Source organism: Tripterygium wilfordii, chromosome 9 (genome assembly GCF_013401445.1).
Source record: "Tripterygium wilfordii isolate XIE 37 chromosome 9, ASM1340144v1, whole genome shotgun sequence".
NCBI classification, from domain to species: Eukaryota; Viridiplantae; Streptophyta; class Magnoliopsida; order Celastrales; family Celastraceae; genus Tripterygium; species Tripterygium wilfordii.
The window spans coordinates 12,909,358-12,925,532 of NC_052240.1; the positions used below are offsets into that span (position 1 = coordinate 12,909,358).

Sequence of the window (16,175 nt, forward strand, 5' to 3'; positions counted from 1 at the left end):
AAAGGCGCTGCATGTACTTTCACAGTAATGATATCAAAATATGGCCAAGTTATCAGGAACCTCCAGATATATTATCCAATAGCAAAAAATTAGGGCAGGTTGATAATTTACTCGTATCATGGTGTGAAAAAAATTGGGAGGGGGAAAGAAACAGAGGAACCTATTATATGATGGCATTTAAAAAAATGTGAATTACATGATTATATATTGCTGAACTTCTGTTCAAGATACAACAAGATATAGAGTTACAAGCCAACCTTACATGGCCACACTACTCCTTTTGGAAAAATGATAGAACAAGATCTGTATGTACAGAGAAGAGTTGTGTGTCCAAAAAAAGCTGGTCATGACAAAAAAAATTATATCAGTATGCTTTATGATAATTCAAACAGCAATATAAAATGTTCATAAAAGAACCTAGCAATATAAAGTATTGAAGAGTGATTAACAGGCCAGATCCATAAATTCGGGGAAATAAATGGTGATTCTGAAACAGATTTGTGCCAATGAAACTCCAGTGGGAAACTCATTTTGAGGAAACACCCACAAAAGTGTAACATATAATATGTTGCATTTGCATATCTAACAGATATATATATATATGTAAACTATTTAGTGCTGAAATAGTAGAATGTGCTTAGAACACGTCTAGAATCACACAGAATAGCATCATGCCCTAAAAAATATACCTTCATAAATGGTCGATCACGACTAGGAAACGAGTCTATGAAACTCTCCTTCAAAAGCAAGGATACCTACATAGTAAGGTATTAAGGATCAGGTTGCAACATGATATTTATATTATTTACATTCAAAAAACATATTTGTTCTCCGATATAAGAAACTGTGATTAGCGATCAAGGAACCATGGTTTCATGGTTAATCATTTTCATAGTCCTACTGATATGAAGCAAGGAACTATAGTAGTCTTACCACCATAAGAGAATGCGATTTGCTTTTATTTCTAAGTTCCACACTTCCACCCCATTGAAAAACATATTCTATAATCATTTTTATAGTCTTATTGATTGGAAGCAATGAACCATGGTTACAAAGTAGATGTCGACAAACATCACCGAGCAATGAGAAATGTCAATGTCAATATCATGGAGAACAGACCTTATCGTTATTTGACTGGACATTCGTGATGGTGTGGGATCGCAAATTAGAGCAAAGAGAATCCAAATAAGACCTTAACACCGCTAGGAAGCCTTTGGCTGCTTCAATCTGCACATAATGATATTTTGAAGATAAAACTTTGAGAAATTCATGCGAAATCATTGTTGGAGAAAAAAAGCCATCTATAGAATGCAGACTATCAAACAAAATTATAAGAGAAGGCAAAAGAAATGGCGCATGTAATGCAACAATTAGTAAAGTCCCATGTAAGAAAAAAAAAGGAAGGGTAAGTAACAACGAACAGGGAAGATTATGAGTTGAACAGCATACCTGCACATCTGTGCATTCATAAACAGGCCTTTTCCTTCCCAGGTAACTTTCTCCCACAAGCTTTGCGTGGTAAGGACTTAGTGATGAAAATAGCTGCTTCAGCTTAGGCAGCTGTGGCAATGTTGGTGACTTTACCTAAGAAATCATGTGGCTGGAGGAAATCAGGATACTTGACTTCATAATTTATGCTGACACTTAGAATAATGAGTCACAACTTGATGCTTTATTCAAAGGAAAAGACATCACAGTTTTTTGCAGTGTCACTCTATCAACCTGTGTATGCTCACCCATCCAGTATTCAGGTACTAAGTTTATTCCCACAATACGACCAATTAGAAAGCAGATCTCAAATCTCCCCCCGTCTTGGTAAAATTTACCACAGGATAAAAAGATGTTCAGCCAAGACAAAATCATATTGTAGCAAAACTTAGCACTCTATTGGATACTGGACATTCTAATTAAAATTCAGTCACCAACAGAGATGGAGAAACCAAATTGCATAATGAAGTGAGAACCTGGTTCTTGTTGGCATCAATCACAATGGCGCTGGTCAATTTTGACTGCACTTCACTGGTTTTGTTCTTTACACCAACCTGCAAATGAGTTGTTACTTTCAGTGACCAAAGTAATGTCAATAACAAAACCAGCTAGAGAGAAACAAAATGACGGTAGGACGAATTCGATTAACAATTTAAACTCCTAGACCAGAACATTAGAAAATTAATTAAAATGACGAGGAATTAAGCAGTGAACTCTGGTACAAATGGATGTATTGTACTTAACTCTTGCAAATACCATTACTCTTGGTGCTTTTGCTTATATGATAAATTTGTCATATAACCCCCACACACAAAAAAAAATTGACAAGCTTGAACAATCCTAAGCATGTTTTGGAAAGCAGCACAGCACATAAAAAGCCTAACAGGTATTCAGATACCATTCTTATAACACAAGCTGAGAATTGCCCACTTACTATGTAAGGAACAGGCGCGTCCAAGAAATCCAACATGTCATCAGGTAATACCTGAAAGTATAAAAACATAATTAACGACCATGAAATGATAAAAGTAGACAAGCAAAATAAAAATGCATGCAGTGTCTATTCACTTTAAAATTCAAAAGAAAAAGAAGAGAGTTTCAATTTACAGATTGCAGTTGTCAAAAAGAATCCATACCGGCATTAACAGGCTTTGCCACTGGTAGGGACGAAGCAGTGGAACAATTGATAATACCGAAGCAGATAAGATACCCTGCACATCAAGTCAAGTAATTTAACAAATAATACAACTATAAAGATTGGATAACTCTATTCATTGAAGAATTAAATATAAAGTATAAGCAAAACAAAAAATTTACACGATTAAGTAGAACTACAGATATCTGCACAGAAGGGCATCGATGCTGAAAACTATTTTTTTTGAAAAAGAAAGACTTTAAAGTACAATTACACCGTCCTTGAAATATAATTTACTATGATATGCACGGAATAAAGCCACAATTGCTACCACCCACATCAACTATATGATTCATACCAGGTACTGATTAGGGCATAAAGCTACGGGGATAAGATAAGCCGTTGACATAAATCTGGTGCGGGATTTAAAAACTCCCAACACATCTCAGGCAACTTATACTTGAAAGTTGAAACCAAAACTACATGTAGCAGACTGCATAGGACTGTATGTCTATATCAAATTAATGTGAGCAACATACCAAATTAGAACAAACAATAACAATTTGCTTCTCCAGCAGTGCTCCAGCAAATAATGTCAGCACCTGTGTGGAACAATTACATATTAAAGTAAAGATTTCTAGCAATCCTTACAGAAAGGCTATACAGTGCAATGCTATGAAAGCTGAAATATAGCACAATGCCGATGGCAAAACCGGGGAATAAACTTACATGCTCAAGACGCAAGGAGCCACAAATGCAAGCAACAGCCCACGTTGATAATGCAGTTGCTTCCTCCTCTGCCAAGAAAGCACTGTGTGCCTGATACATGCAACAGCAATGAGATGCATGGCCAACTAAGTCTAAGACGAGAAATATAAGGGTACAATAAGTGGGATTACCATGCATGGAAAGAAAAACCAAATTTTAGCACAAATGTTCGAAAAAGTTGAAAAGCGTCAATTAAATGTGATCCTTCAAAGCTACATTGCATTACCTCGGCAAATTCCAGACTGGTATTGCATGATCTCAAATCAATGGTTGAGCCAGCACTACGCAAAACTATTTCATCGGGCCTATGATATTCTAGGGGATGGAGATGCTCCAAAGGATGAAACCTGAAAGTTGAACCCCTAGCAGGGCAACGTAAACGGTAATATTCACATAGTATCTGTAATGATCCATGGCCACGTACCTGGAAAATGTGGAAAATAAAATGTGTTAGAAGATATTGCAGGAGAAGAAGAATGATTAATTCAATAATGGGCTCAGCTCAAAATTCATGGGTGTCAAAATGAACTTAGAAACTTATGACAGTGGTATTAGGAAAACAATTTGGGAAGGATGGCAAGATTAATCTCACTTTTTTTTAAGTCCAATGGGAAAGGGGGATTTGAATCCTTGGCGTACTTAGTATCTCATTATTCTAATGTTCCTCTAGGGAAAACAATTTAAAAACCGAAAGTTCCGAAAAACAAAAGTAGCTTTCTTCATTTGGGAGGCATCTTAGAAGACAATTTTAGCTACTCATAACCTTACAAAAAGGGTTATGATGTATGGTTATGAATGTTGAGCTATTAAGAGAGAACATATTCAAAAAAGATGCATGTAGCAGAAATGCGAATGCTTCATTGGATTTGTAGCCACACGAGGAAAAATAGGATAAGAAATGAGATTATTAGATCTAAGGTAGGAGTAGTATCAATTGAAAATAAGTTGTGAGAAAGTCGTTTAAGAAGGTATGGGCATGTATAACACAGAGGTAGCAACGTGGCAGTGAGGAGAAAGGAGAATCAAGAGAATTGTATGAGAGTAGACAACAAAAGGGAAAATCCAAAAAAGACATGGCTTGAGGTAGTAAGAAATTATACAGATTCAATAGGAGTTGAAGAAAGTATGATCCTAGATAGAAATGAATGGTGAAAACGAAGACACGTAGTGGATTCTCGTTAAGGGATTGGAGAGCCAGTATTAATAGTGCAGACTTTCTTATAGACTCACGTAACCAACCCAAATTTTTGGGATAAAAACTCGGATGATGATGATAACCTTACAAAAAAGGGAAAATGCCTTGTTGTTGGATTCTTCCTTCGTAATTCTATTGTATTATATTTGGTCCAAAATTATGAAAGCTAGCCTGTTAATTTTATAAGTGTGTCTTGGCTAGTGACCAATTGTTAGGAAATATAGAAGTGCTTAGGTTTTCATGCATGTCAACAAATAGTTGGAAAAGATGGACGGTGTAAAAAAGAGAGCATATGATAGGTTTAAACACTCAATGGGTCCCTCATAAAGATGTCGAACACCCTTTAGTTTTTGGTGTCATGAGACGAAGTGGTATAATGAGAGTACTTGTGTACATAGAATGGATTTATTTTCTTGTACATAATTGGACATTGGTGGCAATCTCTTGGTCTCTTTAGATAACAAAATTCAGAAAAAGAAGGTATGTACCCAGACCTTAGCCCATTCCAGAATATCAATGTGATCACTAGGATCCTCCTGACCAGAGAACGATGCCTCTTCCGTCTCTGTATCATCAATGTCACTTCTAAAATTTCTGTCTTCGCAGGGAGAACCCTGAAAACTGAAAGGGAAAAAAACATTTTATAGCACTGAAGGTTTTGAAAAAGGACAGTCAAAACATATCATAAGATATATCCTATGCTGTATCTAACATTAAGAATTAGAACTTGCGAGAACCAAAAGGAGCCACTGAGAGGTACCACAACCAGCCAGCAGAGAAACAATTTAGCTATCCAGATCAAGATGAAAACTAAAGTTTCTGTCAAAGTTTTTGGGCTATCAAGAAAACAGATATTAAATACTTAACGAAAATAATTATTATGGTACGTCTTTGTCAGACACCAGTCTTTTTTTAGCTTGCTCAACAATGCTACTGCAGCAACAAATATAGGATTTTGATATACAAGACACCAGAAGGATACTGGGAGTATCCAAACAAGATCATGCACCGAAGGGAGCTTCAAATCAGTAACTGAATTCTACAACCTTTTCGAATCAACATCCATTATTTTTGAAAAAAGGAATTTGTGTTGCTGCCTGCTGGAAGCATAATGATTGAATACCATAAAATTTTGATCTAAAAGGCAACATTTTGACAACAATGTTAATGTGGTTATCAAGGGCAAGAAAGGGGTATTAACAACAAGACAAGATGAAGGTGCAAGACAAGACAAGATGAAGATGCAATCTTATTGAAGGAGCTCCAGGTCATTCTTACCTGGTTTCAAAACAAGACAAGATGAAGATGCAAGCATGTATTTAAGAAAATATTACAGTAGGAGAATTATAGCTTCCATACAAAATCTAGTAAATCATATCAGTTTTTCCTTTTATTTTTGTTTTGTGGACAGAATACAATACTCCATTAACATGTTAAAATATTCAATAACAGCATGTAAGGGAGTCCATCTAAAATGTCCATATCCTTCTGTTTCGTGTAGCACTTTCATACTGGTAATAGCGCAGTACAAAATATCCTTATTTGTCTCATGTCAAAATATCCAAATTTTGAAAATATCCTTCTTTGTTCGCGAACATTATTTTCATATTTCTATATGAAAAACATAAATGCTGTAGTGAGTAAGAGTGCATGATGAATGAAAGTTAAAAAAATAATAATAAGCAGAGAACATTAAATACCTGGAGGATGAATCTGAACTTTCATACTGGTAATAGCGCAGGAGAGGAAGAACAGCATTTGGTACTTGTCTTTCTATGGTCTTCTTGGTCATAGTAAAATCATCAATATTGGCATCACCATCTTCAAGGTTTGTACTCCCAGATTCTCTTTTGGCTACAACCATCTCAGATGCATGATCAACTTCAACATTATCATCATTGACACTTGTATCTAAAACATGAAGGACTCTTTTGTGCAACCGATGGCCTGCATCATTCCCATGATCGTCATCAGTAATGCTTCCTGGTCTAGGATCCCCAAAACTTGTTTGGGACATTTCTGCCCCTTCATTTGGCACCTCCTCTCCAGCTCTATGATTCAGTGATATATCACTCACATTTTCTACACAAGTTTCTTCCTTTCTAAAGTCCTCTGAGGACTGCAAATCTAAATCACACAAACCCTTTTTCAACCGCTCCAACCTCTCTTCAGTAAAGATACTGCAAAAAAACAAAAATGAGCCATGATGCAACCTAAACAATACTGTTCATATCAAATATGAAAAAAATTCAATTAGAATAATATTAAGACCTGCCACACCAAACAGCTACATTAGACAAAAAATGATATATGTGTGTGAAGGAAATGACAAAAAATGCAACTTTAGATCAGATTGAGTGGAGAAGGAGAATCCACATTGTGTACTTTAACTAGTTTTACCAAGGGTTCATCCAGCCAGCTCTAACAATTCGGTATCAAGACTTTGCTAATGATTTATGATCATCATCATTGAATCCATTAGGTTGCGCAACTTGTCATAAGGAACCCAACACCCACAAATTTTAGAAAAACGATCCAGCGAGAAATGGAATAACAGAGAAGTAGAGGAGAAATTGTGTAAATGCACACTAGTATGCACCAACACACTTGATTCATACCCAGAAAAGAAAACCATCTGTACTTTGGGTAGTTTATTGGCATTAAAATCAGAGATTTCGATTACCAGCTGGATCTACCACCAGGAAAACTAATTACCTCAAACTCTTTTCTTCTCCATTTTCACAATGGTCACATGGTGAGTCCGTCTTCTTCTTTCTTTCCTTTAGGGGGAATCCCGCTTCAAGCCATCGCAATGAGTCTAATCAAAAAATGCAATGGTAGCAGGTGCCCTAATCGTGGACCACCCTTACCTTGCTTACTCTGCTCGCCTCCTTAAGGCAGTAGAAAGAACATTCTGAGCCTGCGAAAGAGAATCGATAGCTCCTGGATGACCAACTCAACTGAAGATCCACTTCAGATCTAATAATAGCATCCCTTGCTTTGGAAATAGCTCTATGCCGGCTCATTAGTGAAGGGCTGTGTAGAGGAAGGGGTGAGACAAAACCATTTGAACACATGTTAACCCTAGAACAAAAATGGGTCTTGCATCATGATGGAGAACTCAAATCCGGAACTCGCGGTTTGGGTTATCAAGCAAGCGTTCGCATGGTAGAAATTCAAGAAGGCAACTCGTCGGAAAAATATCCTCAATCTCGTGAACTAATAGAAGTTCAGTCTGCTCCCCCGAAACTAGAAGACGGTGGTCAAGCAACGGTCGACGGAAATCAATCTTGGCACAAGTGAAGAACCAAGGTTCATCAGTGCTAACCTATCTGAAGATGAAAGGGAATAATATAAAGAGTTCTTGATGCAAAATCAAAATATCTTCGCCCTGGGCTTGACCCACGAATTGCAGTGCACCACTTAACTATAAAAAGCGAGACTGCTCCCATCAAGCAAGCTCCCAGACGGCCCTGAAATCCTCCCGCTTATCATCACTAAGATTGAGAAGTAGTTGAAGGGATTGTGCACATGAAGAAGAAAAGGATTAAAGGAAGAAGGAGCTATTGAGTCAGATGTGGCATTAGACTGTTTTCAAATAGGTTCTTCACGAAGTGGTCATTAGGAAGTACATGGGAGTTAAGGGTTTAGGGAATAAAAAGGCTTATGGTGCATCAGTTCATACCATCTGGTTCCACTTCACATCCTGGAACTTCCTGATCTCATTACTATTTCAACAGCTCTCAAATCAAAATAGATTTTAATTGCTCTTCACTAATTATGTTCTAACCCGAAATGAAACCAAAATATTTAAGGGTCATGACATTACGAAAAAACATGGGCATTTGGTAACTGGTTAAACATGCAGCAGAAAAGTGCAAAGACATATACATGCAAATCAGTTAAAAAGTCCAGTTACAAGAACTTTTTTGAAATGCCCAGTAGTTTAAACTCTGGATTACCACACAGTTGTGTAGCTTCAATCCTTCTAACATCATATGTGAGGTAATTTTATCCCTCTTTTCTTTTCTTAATGAAAAAATATGAACCTCTTTTACACATTTCAAGAGTGTCACAACAATCAGTTTTTGAGACATTAGCAACAATTCATAGTAGATGAAATTACTCGAAGACATTGCTAGAACAAAATTAATATAGCATTAAAGTATAGTTAATTACTGCATGACAGGGCCCAATTTTAAGATTCTCCCCTTTCTGAAGGCAGGGAAGCAAGGTGCCGAAAGGGCGTAACATATGTATATAAATTAGTGTAGACGTGTATGCAAATGTAAGACACACCTATTCAACACACCAAAATGCAATTCGAAGAATGGAAGCCTTGAGAGGATGCAGTAACATCTCCGTGTGGTTATTACGCAACGGCTAAAAGACGAGACAGAAGATTGTCTATCTAAAATCATAGAGAGCAATCCAGAGGGTTTTTGCACGACCTCATCAACCAACACACAGCATCCATACAGGGTTGAATCATCAGCAACCTAAGGAAAAAAATCATGCAAGCATCAGGTACTGAAGGAAAAGTTCAAGAAAAAAAAAGGTAAGCAATGGTTTGAAATTTCTCTGTAAACAAAAGAAAACTATAACTGCTAAAACAGGCAAATTCTCATTGAAGATTCAATGAAACTGATAAATATAAATTCTAAAATTCTGCAATCAACCAGTCCAAAATAAGCAATGGAAAGAACAAATAGCCCTAAATCAGTCAACTTGAATATCTGAAATTGAAGTGTCAAATGATCACATGAAAAAAATTAGCAAAACCAAGATGAGCCAAAAACTGAAAAGCCAAAGAATAAAAATCTAAAAATGATCAGAATACAAATAGAAGGAACAGTAACTTGTGCAGAACCAGAACTTCTACAAATCAAAGCCAAGAAAACATGTCTAGTGGGACTACCAGCAAACAAGCAGGGCCAACATAGCAGTTCCATAATGTTGGAGAAACCATGGTTAGACCTGCTAGAATTATGGACAACCAACAACCACACGTCCACACACAATAGAAGAAACAAAGGAATAAAGTATCAAGAAAAGACTACCTGTAACCGGAATACAAATGAGAGGTCACTATGTTTAAGGTGCTCCTGTAAAGTACATATAGTAAAACTACGATCAGAATTTTATATGAGATATGGATTCGGAATTCCGCCAATGAAAGCAATTATTGTCTTCATTGAAAATAATAACAATAAACCAGTCATAGTTACAAAGTTGAGTACATAACTTGTTGGATCCAAAATGCTACAAACTTATATCTATCTCCATTATGTTCCTTTCCCTCAAATTTTGGTCTAGAAACTTGGGATAGAGTAAAGATATCATCAAGTCCTCAACTAGTTTAAACCCATGTAGCAAGCACCCTTCAATGGGTATCAACAATCCGTCGTCTTATTGCTCACCTATAATCATTCATTGCCTATAACCTTACATTATGTGCATGCATTTTAGCTAATTGTGATTGCACATATGGGAGAATTTTAATCACTAATTTACTTCAATATGTTGAGCTAACAAATTTAAATGCCGTATCTAGCATAGCAATGAGTAGCAAATTGTTTTCATTTTATATCAGGATAGATTTAAAGAAATTAAAGCAAAACCCTAATCCTATACATTTGTAGCGCAATACACACACATAATCCCCATCTGAGAGAAGAGCATATGTAGCCAAGTGAAGAGGAATTGCTCCACCAAATCCATGCAGTCAAACTAAAACGTTGTCAAATTGGGTCTAAAGGATGTGTTTATTGAGTGTGCGCAGCCTTTAACAATGGTAAGCGAGAACCTTTCATTTTTTTCTCATCAACATCTATAATTTATTGGTATTATGATTTATTGATTTCCATCTGAGAAAACTCAAAATTGATGGATTACTGAGAAGGTAAGAGAAATTAATACCTATTAACTATAATAAAAGTTTGATATTATATTGCCCCAGGCATACCTGACCAAGAAGAATTTCATTCAACTCACTCATGGAAGGAGTTCTCTCAACAGCATGAACCTGAAATCATAAATGCCAAGTTTTAGAACCACATGAAGGGTCCCTTTTGTATAACAAAATATAGATAAGCCAAAAACAGGGAAATATATGAAGCTTTTGATAATACATAGGATGACAAATTCAAACTTAAAGAGGGAGTGTTTAAGACTCAATTTCTAGCTTAAGGATGGCATCTTAGAAACGGAGTAATGTTATTGGCTTTTTTGGGGGTAGAACTTCATCTCTCATTGTTTTCTGTTGTGCATATATACACACACACGCCAAAGCTCATGGATCTCCTTTTTCAAGCTTAACAAATTTGCTTTTACCAGTCACATTTTTTTTCTTGATAACCATTACTAAAAAACTAATGTGAACCGATTCTAAAAAGTTGAGTGCACAAATGCACATACTTAATTCTATTTAATATATTAAAGAAAAGCTATAGCTAAGTTCGAAATAATATAAGTATACTCATTACCGTCCAAACCGAAACTTTCCACTTTTAGGCACAAAGAATTTAGACAGAAATCAATCATGTTTCTGCAAAGTAATCAAGCACAATCCTGTCACCGGAAAACTCAAATAAGAAAAGACAAACGCCAACATGGTTATCCTTTCATTTAATAATGTATCCAGACAAAATATTACCTAGAGGCAAATATACCAAACACATCTCATTCTCAATGCCCCACCACCAAACCAAGCTTATATAGTGGCAAACCAGCATAAACCACAACAACTATCCATTACTTGCATTTCGAAAAGCCAATGAGAAAAAAATAATAAGGTTCTCTTTATGTGATAAAAATACCAAATCTCACAGCAGCCATTCTCATCTGTAAAACACTACAGACTAAATCATTCGAAACAGTCAGCCATCTTGTAAAGATTGGCACGATAACTATGTAAAGAATGGTAAAAAAAGGGTAAGCAATTCCCATACACAAGGCTCCCGCAGTGAGCGGGGTTGGGAACAGACAGGACAGGATGTACCCAAACCTTACCCCCACATAATATGTGGAGAACCTATTTTCAGAAATCGAACATGTGACCTTTAGGTTGCTCCCCCCGCAACTCTACCATTGGGCCACTCATGTTATAACTATCTAAAGAATGACTAAGCAAATTTCATATTCCTATAACTTTTAACTTATTTAGCTATATAACAGGCCACCTCTTTGATAATTTCATAAGTGTAAATTCTACCTAAGAAATTTTTTTAAGTAAATCAGACCTCAAACTTCCAAAAAATGATATTTCATGGGACATCGAGACGGAAAGTAGTGGAACTGGAGGACAATACAAAATCACAACAGCTCAACAAGCCAAACGATATAAAAAGACAAGCACTCTTACAATAGACTACAAACAAGTTAATCCAGAAGAACAAAGGACGGAAGCCAATGAAGATTTATCAAACCTCCAGGCCACCAGGGAAGCAAAATGATAGAAGATCTTTGTGCTTAAGCGGCAGCTGCTTTTCTGGAGGGTAGACAAATAAGATCTGAAAATGGACAAGAGATGATTAAAGTCCGAGCACAAAAAATCTTCAAGATATATATAAAAAAAATTTATACTTAGTTAAAGATAATCCAACCTGAGGTTCAAGATTAGGTTCTACACGAGTTTGATTCTGGTAACTAAGTGTACTTCGCAATTTTCCAGAACCTTCAGACTTTCTGTCAATATATTGCCTTTGGAGTGCCTTCATATCACAGTCAGGGTGAAGTCCAACAACAACCATGCTCTCAAAAAGCCTTGATGGCTCTTTTAAAGACCTATGATCCTGCACACTTATATAAGTGAGAATGTTATGGAAACACTATGATTTCTTTTCTTCGGGAAGAAAAGAAATAGATAACGTAAAGGCACCAAGTGGATCCACCCATATACATCATTGACAAAACATAGAATGAATAACTTCCAAGGACAAACCTTCAACGCCATTAAAATTACGCTATAACAAGTATGCAAACTATATTCCTATGTATCCTTTGTCAATGCAAAATCCCTTACAGACCCTTCCGTAGCATTCGCTTGAAAATGCTACTATGTAAACCAGATGTTAGGACTACTCAACCAACCACTTGTTTTCACTATACATTGCTTCTCTTTCAAAAAAATTCTCCCATTTTCCCCTCTAGATTAACCAAAGAATTGCAAGGAAGATTAGTTGTAGACCTCTTTCGGATACATACAATTGTGAATGGCTTTCAGTAAACCGTAATAATTCCCCAAACCGAACAAGTAGTATGACCAAAAAGGGATCCATTCAGATGATGTAGCATACCAAGTATTGCAACTGAAAGCTTGCCCACTGTCTCTTTAGGCTGGTAAGGATTTCTGGATTGTAAGTGCCACTTTTCACTTTAGGTGGAGTTGAGAAACCGTTCAGCAGTTTTGAAACTTGATACTGCAGTTTCTGAAGTTGGCTTCCCCCATGATCATCTTTAGATGAAAATACAACCGATGGGCGTGAAGAACGAGCACTGGTGGCTGCAGCAGCAACAGCTTTTGCAACATCCTCTGTTGTTTGCTTGAAAAATGCAGCACTCCATCCAGGGCTACCAGTGTCTTCCTTCTGAGCCATGCCGTTGCCAACAATAATATTATCTACAGCGCACAACACAACATATATGTCACTTACGCTACAAATTTCAGGCTAAATGGTAGAGTCTATGAAAACAGAAAACACAAGACCAAACAAAGAATTTTCAACAGAAAATGAACAGGATTCTATAATGACTCATTACTTCTTTAATACAGAGGGAAACAAGAATTACAACGGGGAATAACCAAACTATGCTATCTGATAAAAAGAACAGCCTTTCCCCCCCCCCTGACTGTATCATCAGCAGCAAGTTCAACACAAAGTTTCAGGTATATATAAGATCTTTGATTCACAAAAGATGAGACGTTGATCTTTCTTTGTTATCAGTGAACCAATCACCAGTTATTAAAAAAAGAAAAATATTTAACAAGAAAAGCCTCGTAGAAACTAACGTATACCTTAGTCGCCAGAGTCATTAAGCTACTTTGGTTGCACCAACCCTTGTCAGTTACAGAAAGTTCAGAATAAACAAAGCGATGATAAAATTAAAGCTCCAAGAAAACGTGGATTTGCCAAAAGAACAAATTAAGTTTCATCAAGCTAACAAACTAAGTCCAAAGTAGACAAATCACTTCGAATTGACACAATCAATAATTCAACCAAAAACATACATCAAACAACACAAAATCACAAACCAGTAATTTCACCTTTAAAAAATAAAATTATTTATGACAAGCTTCAGGTGGCCGCCATAGCACAAGCTCCTCCTCCTCCTGTCTCTCTCTTCTTGGACAATAAAACCCCAAAATTGAAGAGAGAAGACGAAGCTATGAATTGTAATAAATAAATCTGGATAATTAATGAAGGCTCACTCTCTCTTTCGTATACGTTAGGAATGCGAAAACGAAGAGAGAAACAGAGATGGGCTTGCTTTCTCTGTTTGGTTTCTTCCTCGTCGCGTCCGATCAGTTTCTTCTTTATTTGTTGTTGTGTTGTGAGAAAGAATTGGAGGTTTATGTTTGGCATCCAAAGTTGATTTTCTTTCGACTTCGCTTTTTTCTCTCTGTTTTCCTAATTTCAGCAGTGTTTTTTTTTCCTTATTATTATTATTATTATTATTGACTTGATCTCTGCTTAGTATTCAAGGCGGCACTTTTTCTACCTACCCGCGGTCGTATTACTCGCGATACTCGATAGATAACGGAGGTCGGAGGGGCTTCTGGGTTTTTCGCACCATTAAGGCTACGTTTGGCAATCAGAAAAATTAGGGTTGGAATAAAATGGAAATAAAATTTTTTGGTGTCGTTCAAAACTAGAACTCCAATTCCGAAGACGTCACAAGAGTTGAGACTGAGGGCATGATGATCCTGTATGAACTCAACACGAGTCTGCCACAAGAAAGCATACAAGTTATAGGAGGTTCAGGCCCACGTTTGTGCTCGGGAGACCTTTTTGAGGTTCAAATAAGTATATAATCAAAAAGGGAGAGAGCTCAGTGCCTAAAGCTCTCTTCTCTCAAATTGTTAATATGTATATGAGTCATTTTTATATAAGTTTGAAGATATCAGTTATGAGAAATTGTGGGTCTCTTTACATTAACTATTGAGATCGTGGGTGAAAACGTGATTAGTGGACTCAACATTAACTTCTCTTATAACTGATCTCTTTACGAGCCATTGATCGTGGCCATGTTCTTCATAATGAGCATTCTTGTTCGGTGGAGATTCTGAGGGTCGCTCCTCGGTCTTGTCGAGAAACTCTTCTCCTCCCCCTCTTTGCGTATTCAATCGCCAATCTCCTTCTCTTCATGTATTGAGACACGTGTCAATCCCTTCAACGGGTAGTTTTTGGGTACTATCAATGTCAAATAGAGGACTAACTGGGACATGATGTACCATAATGAGAGCGACAAAGAGTGCTCCTTTCTGCTCGTGGTATTGGGAGGTGGACCATTCATGTTGACGGTGGTTACCAACATCATTGCATGACCGAAACAAAAGGAAAGCTCGTAGACTGTTTTTATTATGAAAATAATTTTTTAAAAAACAATAATTAATAATCTGTTTGGCTACACGAATATGCATCAGACTTGTCAGGATCGAGTTTTCCTTGACCGCGCATAATGAACCCTAGCATAGGTTGTTGTGAGGCTCAAGAATGAGGTTGTTTGGCATCCCAAGTTATATTTTATTGACTATAAAAAGACTCAAAATGAAGTGATGATGACTTGGAAGTAAAGGAAGCCATATCAATTTGAGCTTTTTGCATAATTGCAGGCTTTTTCCATCTTACTCCACCTACAGATTTTTTTCTCCTCCTAGTGATGCGGTTGGTGTAGAACCTTTTATGGGATCTTAATAATATCTTATAAAGTTACTGTATTTATTTTGTCAAACCATGAACTGATGGATCTGACCTTAACACACAGGAGTTTTAGTTTGATCAGCTGTTGATAAAAAATTACTTGCTTGAATCACATCACCATCACCCCACCCCACTGCAGCCATCAAAGTTGCCGTCAATTCCAGACATCAAATTGGACTTCTTGTTAAGAACATATAATAACCCGACGATGCAGGTCAAACCATCACTAATCCATAATTTACGGATTTGTATTTTTTGAAACCAAAATCAATCTAAAAAGTCAAAAATCGAAGCTACTGATCGGACCAATGTGAATTGGTTATTCTCGGTTATCATAACCGTTTGACCATAAAAAGTCAAAAATCGAATCTAAACCGGACTGGTTTTTTGTTACAGTCCAGGTTATAGGTTCAGTTGCACAATCCTACTAGGCTTAGCCTACTTGTTGGGCTTAAAAGGAATAAATCCATGAGGTAATTTGATGTATTTAAGGGAATTAGAACTCCAATGCAAAATCATGCAAGGATTGGATTTCCCAATGCATGACTATTCAATGGGCCTAATAATCGAGCTGGGTTTTTCCTAAAATTCGGCCCGTTTTGAAAATAGACTCTGAGAAGAGCCCATCTGCTCAAGCCCATATGTCTGTTGGGCTTTGAAGGCGAAA

At 36.8% G+C, this 16,175-nt stretch overlaps 1 protein-coding gene across 1 annotated transcript; it reads right to left on the bottom strand.

The window, feature by feature from the left end:
* Positions 1-151: 151 nt before the first annotated feature.
* On the bottom strand, positions 152-14,215 carry LOC120005596. The gene is made up of 19 exons (XM_038855328.1): positions 13,852-14,215; positions 12,884-13,206; positions 12,191-12,379; positions 12,014-12,097; positions 10,552-10,611; positions 9,647-9,691; positions 8,886-9,085; positions 6,287-6,766; positions 5,081-5,207; positions 3,618-3,815; positions 3,353-3,442; positions 3,163-3,225; positions 2,625-2,699; positions 2,423-2,473; positions 1,965-2,042; positions 1,450-1,584; positions 1,120-1,227; positions 690-755; positions 152-340 (listed from the first exon to the last, which is right to left on the bottom strand). Exons 2-19 carry the CDS (start codon positions 13,181-13,183, stop codon positions 272-274), a joined length of 2,418 nt encoding a protein of 805 aa, XP_038711256.1. The 5' UTR covers positions 13,184-13,206; positions 13,852-14,215; the 3' UTR covers positions 152-271.
* Between the last annotated feature and the right edge of the window lie 1,960 nt (positions 14,216-16,175).

Bases quoted from the DNA above. Each gene is read 5' to 3' on its own strand.
- LOC120005596 (XM_038855328.1), bottom strand. From the start codon at position 13,183: ATGGCTCAGAAGGAAGACACTGGTAGCCCTGGATGGAGTGCTGCATTT. The intron at 9,086-9,646 runs GTAGTCTTTTCT...TTTTTTCCTTAG, and splicing joins CATTTGTATTCCGGTTACAG to GTTGCTGATGATTCAACCCT. The intron at 3,226-3,352 runs GTAAGTTTATTC...TGTTCCACACAG, and splicing joins GCTCCTTGCGTCTTGAGCAT to GTGCTGACATTATTTGCTGG.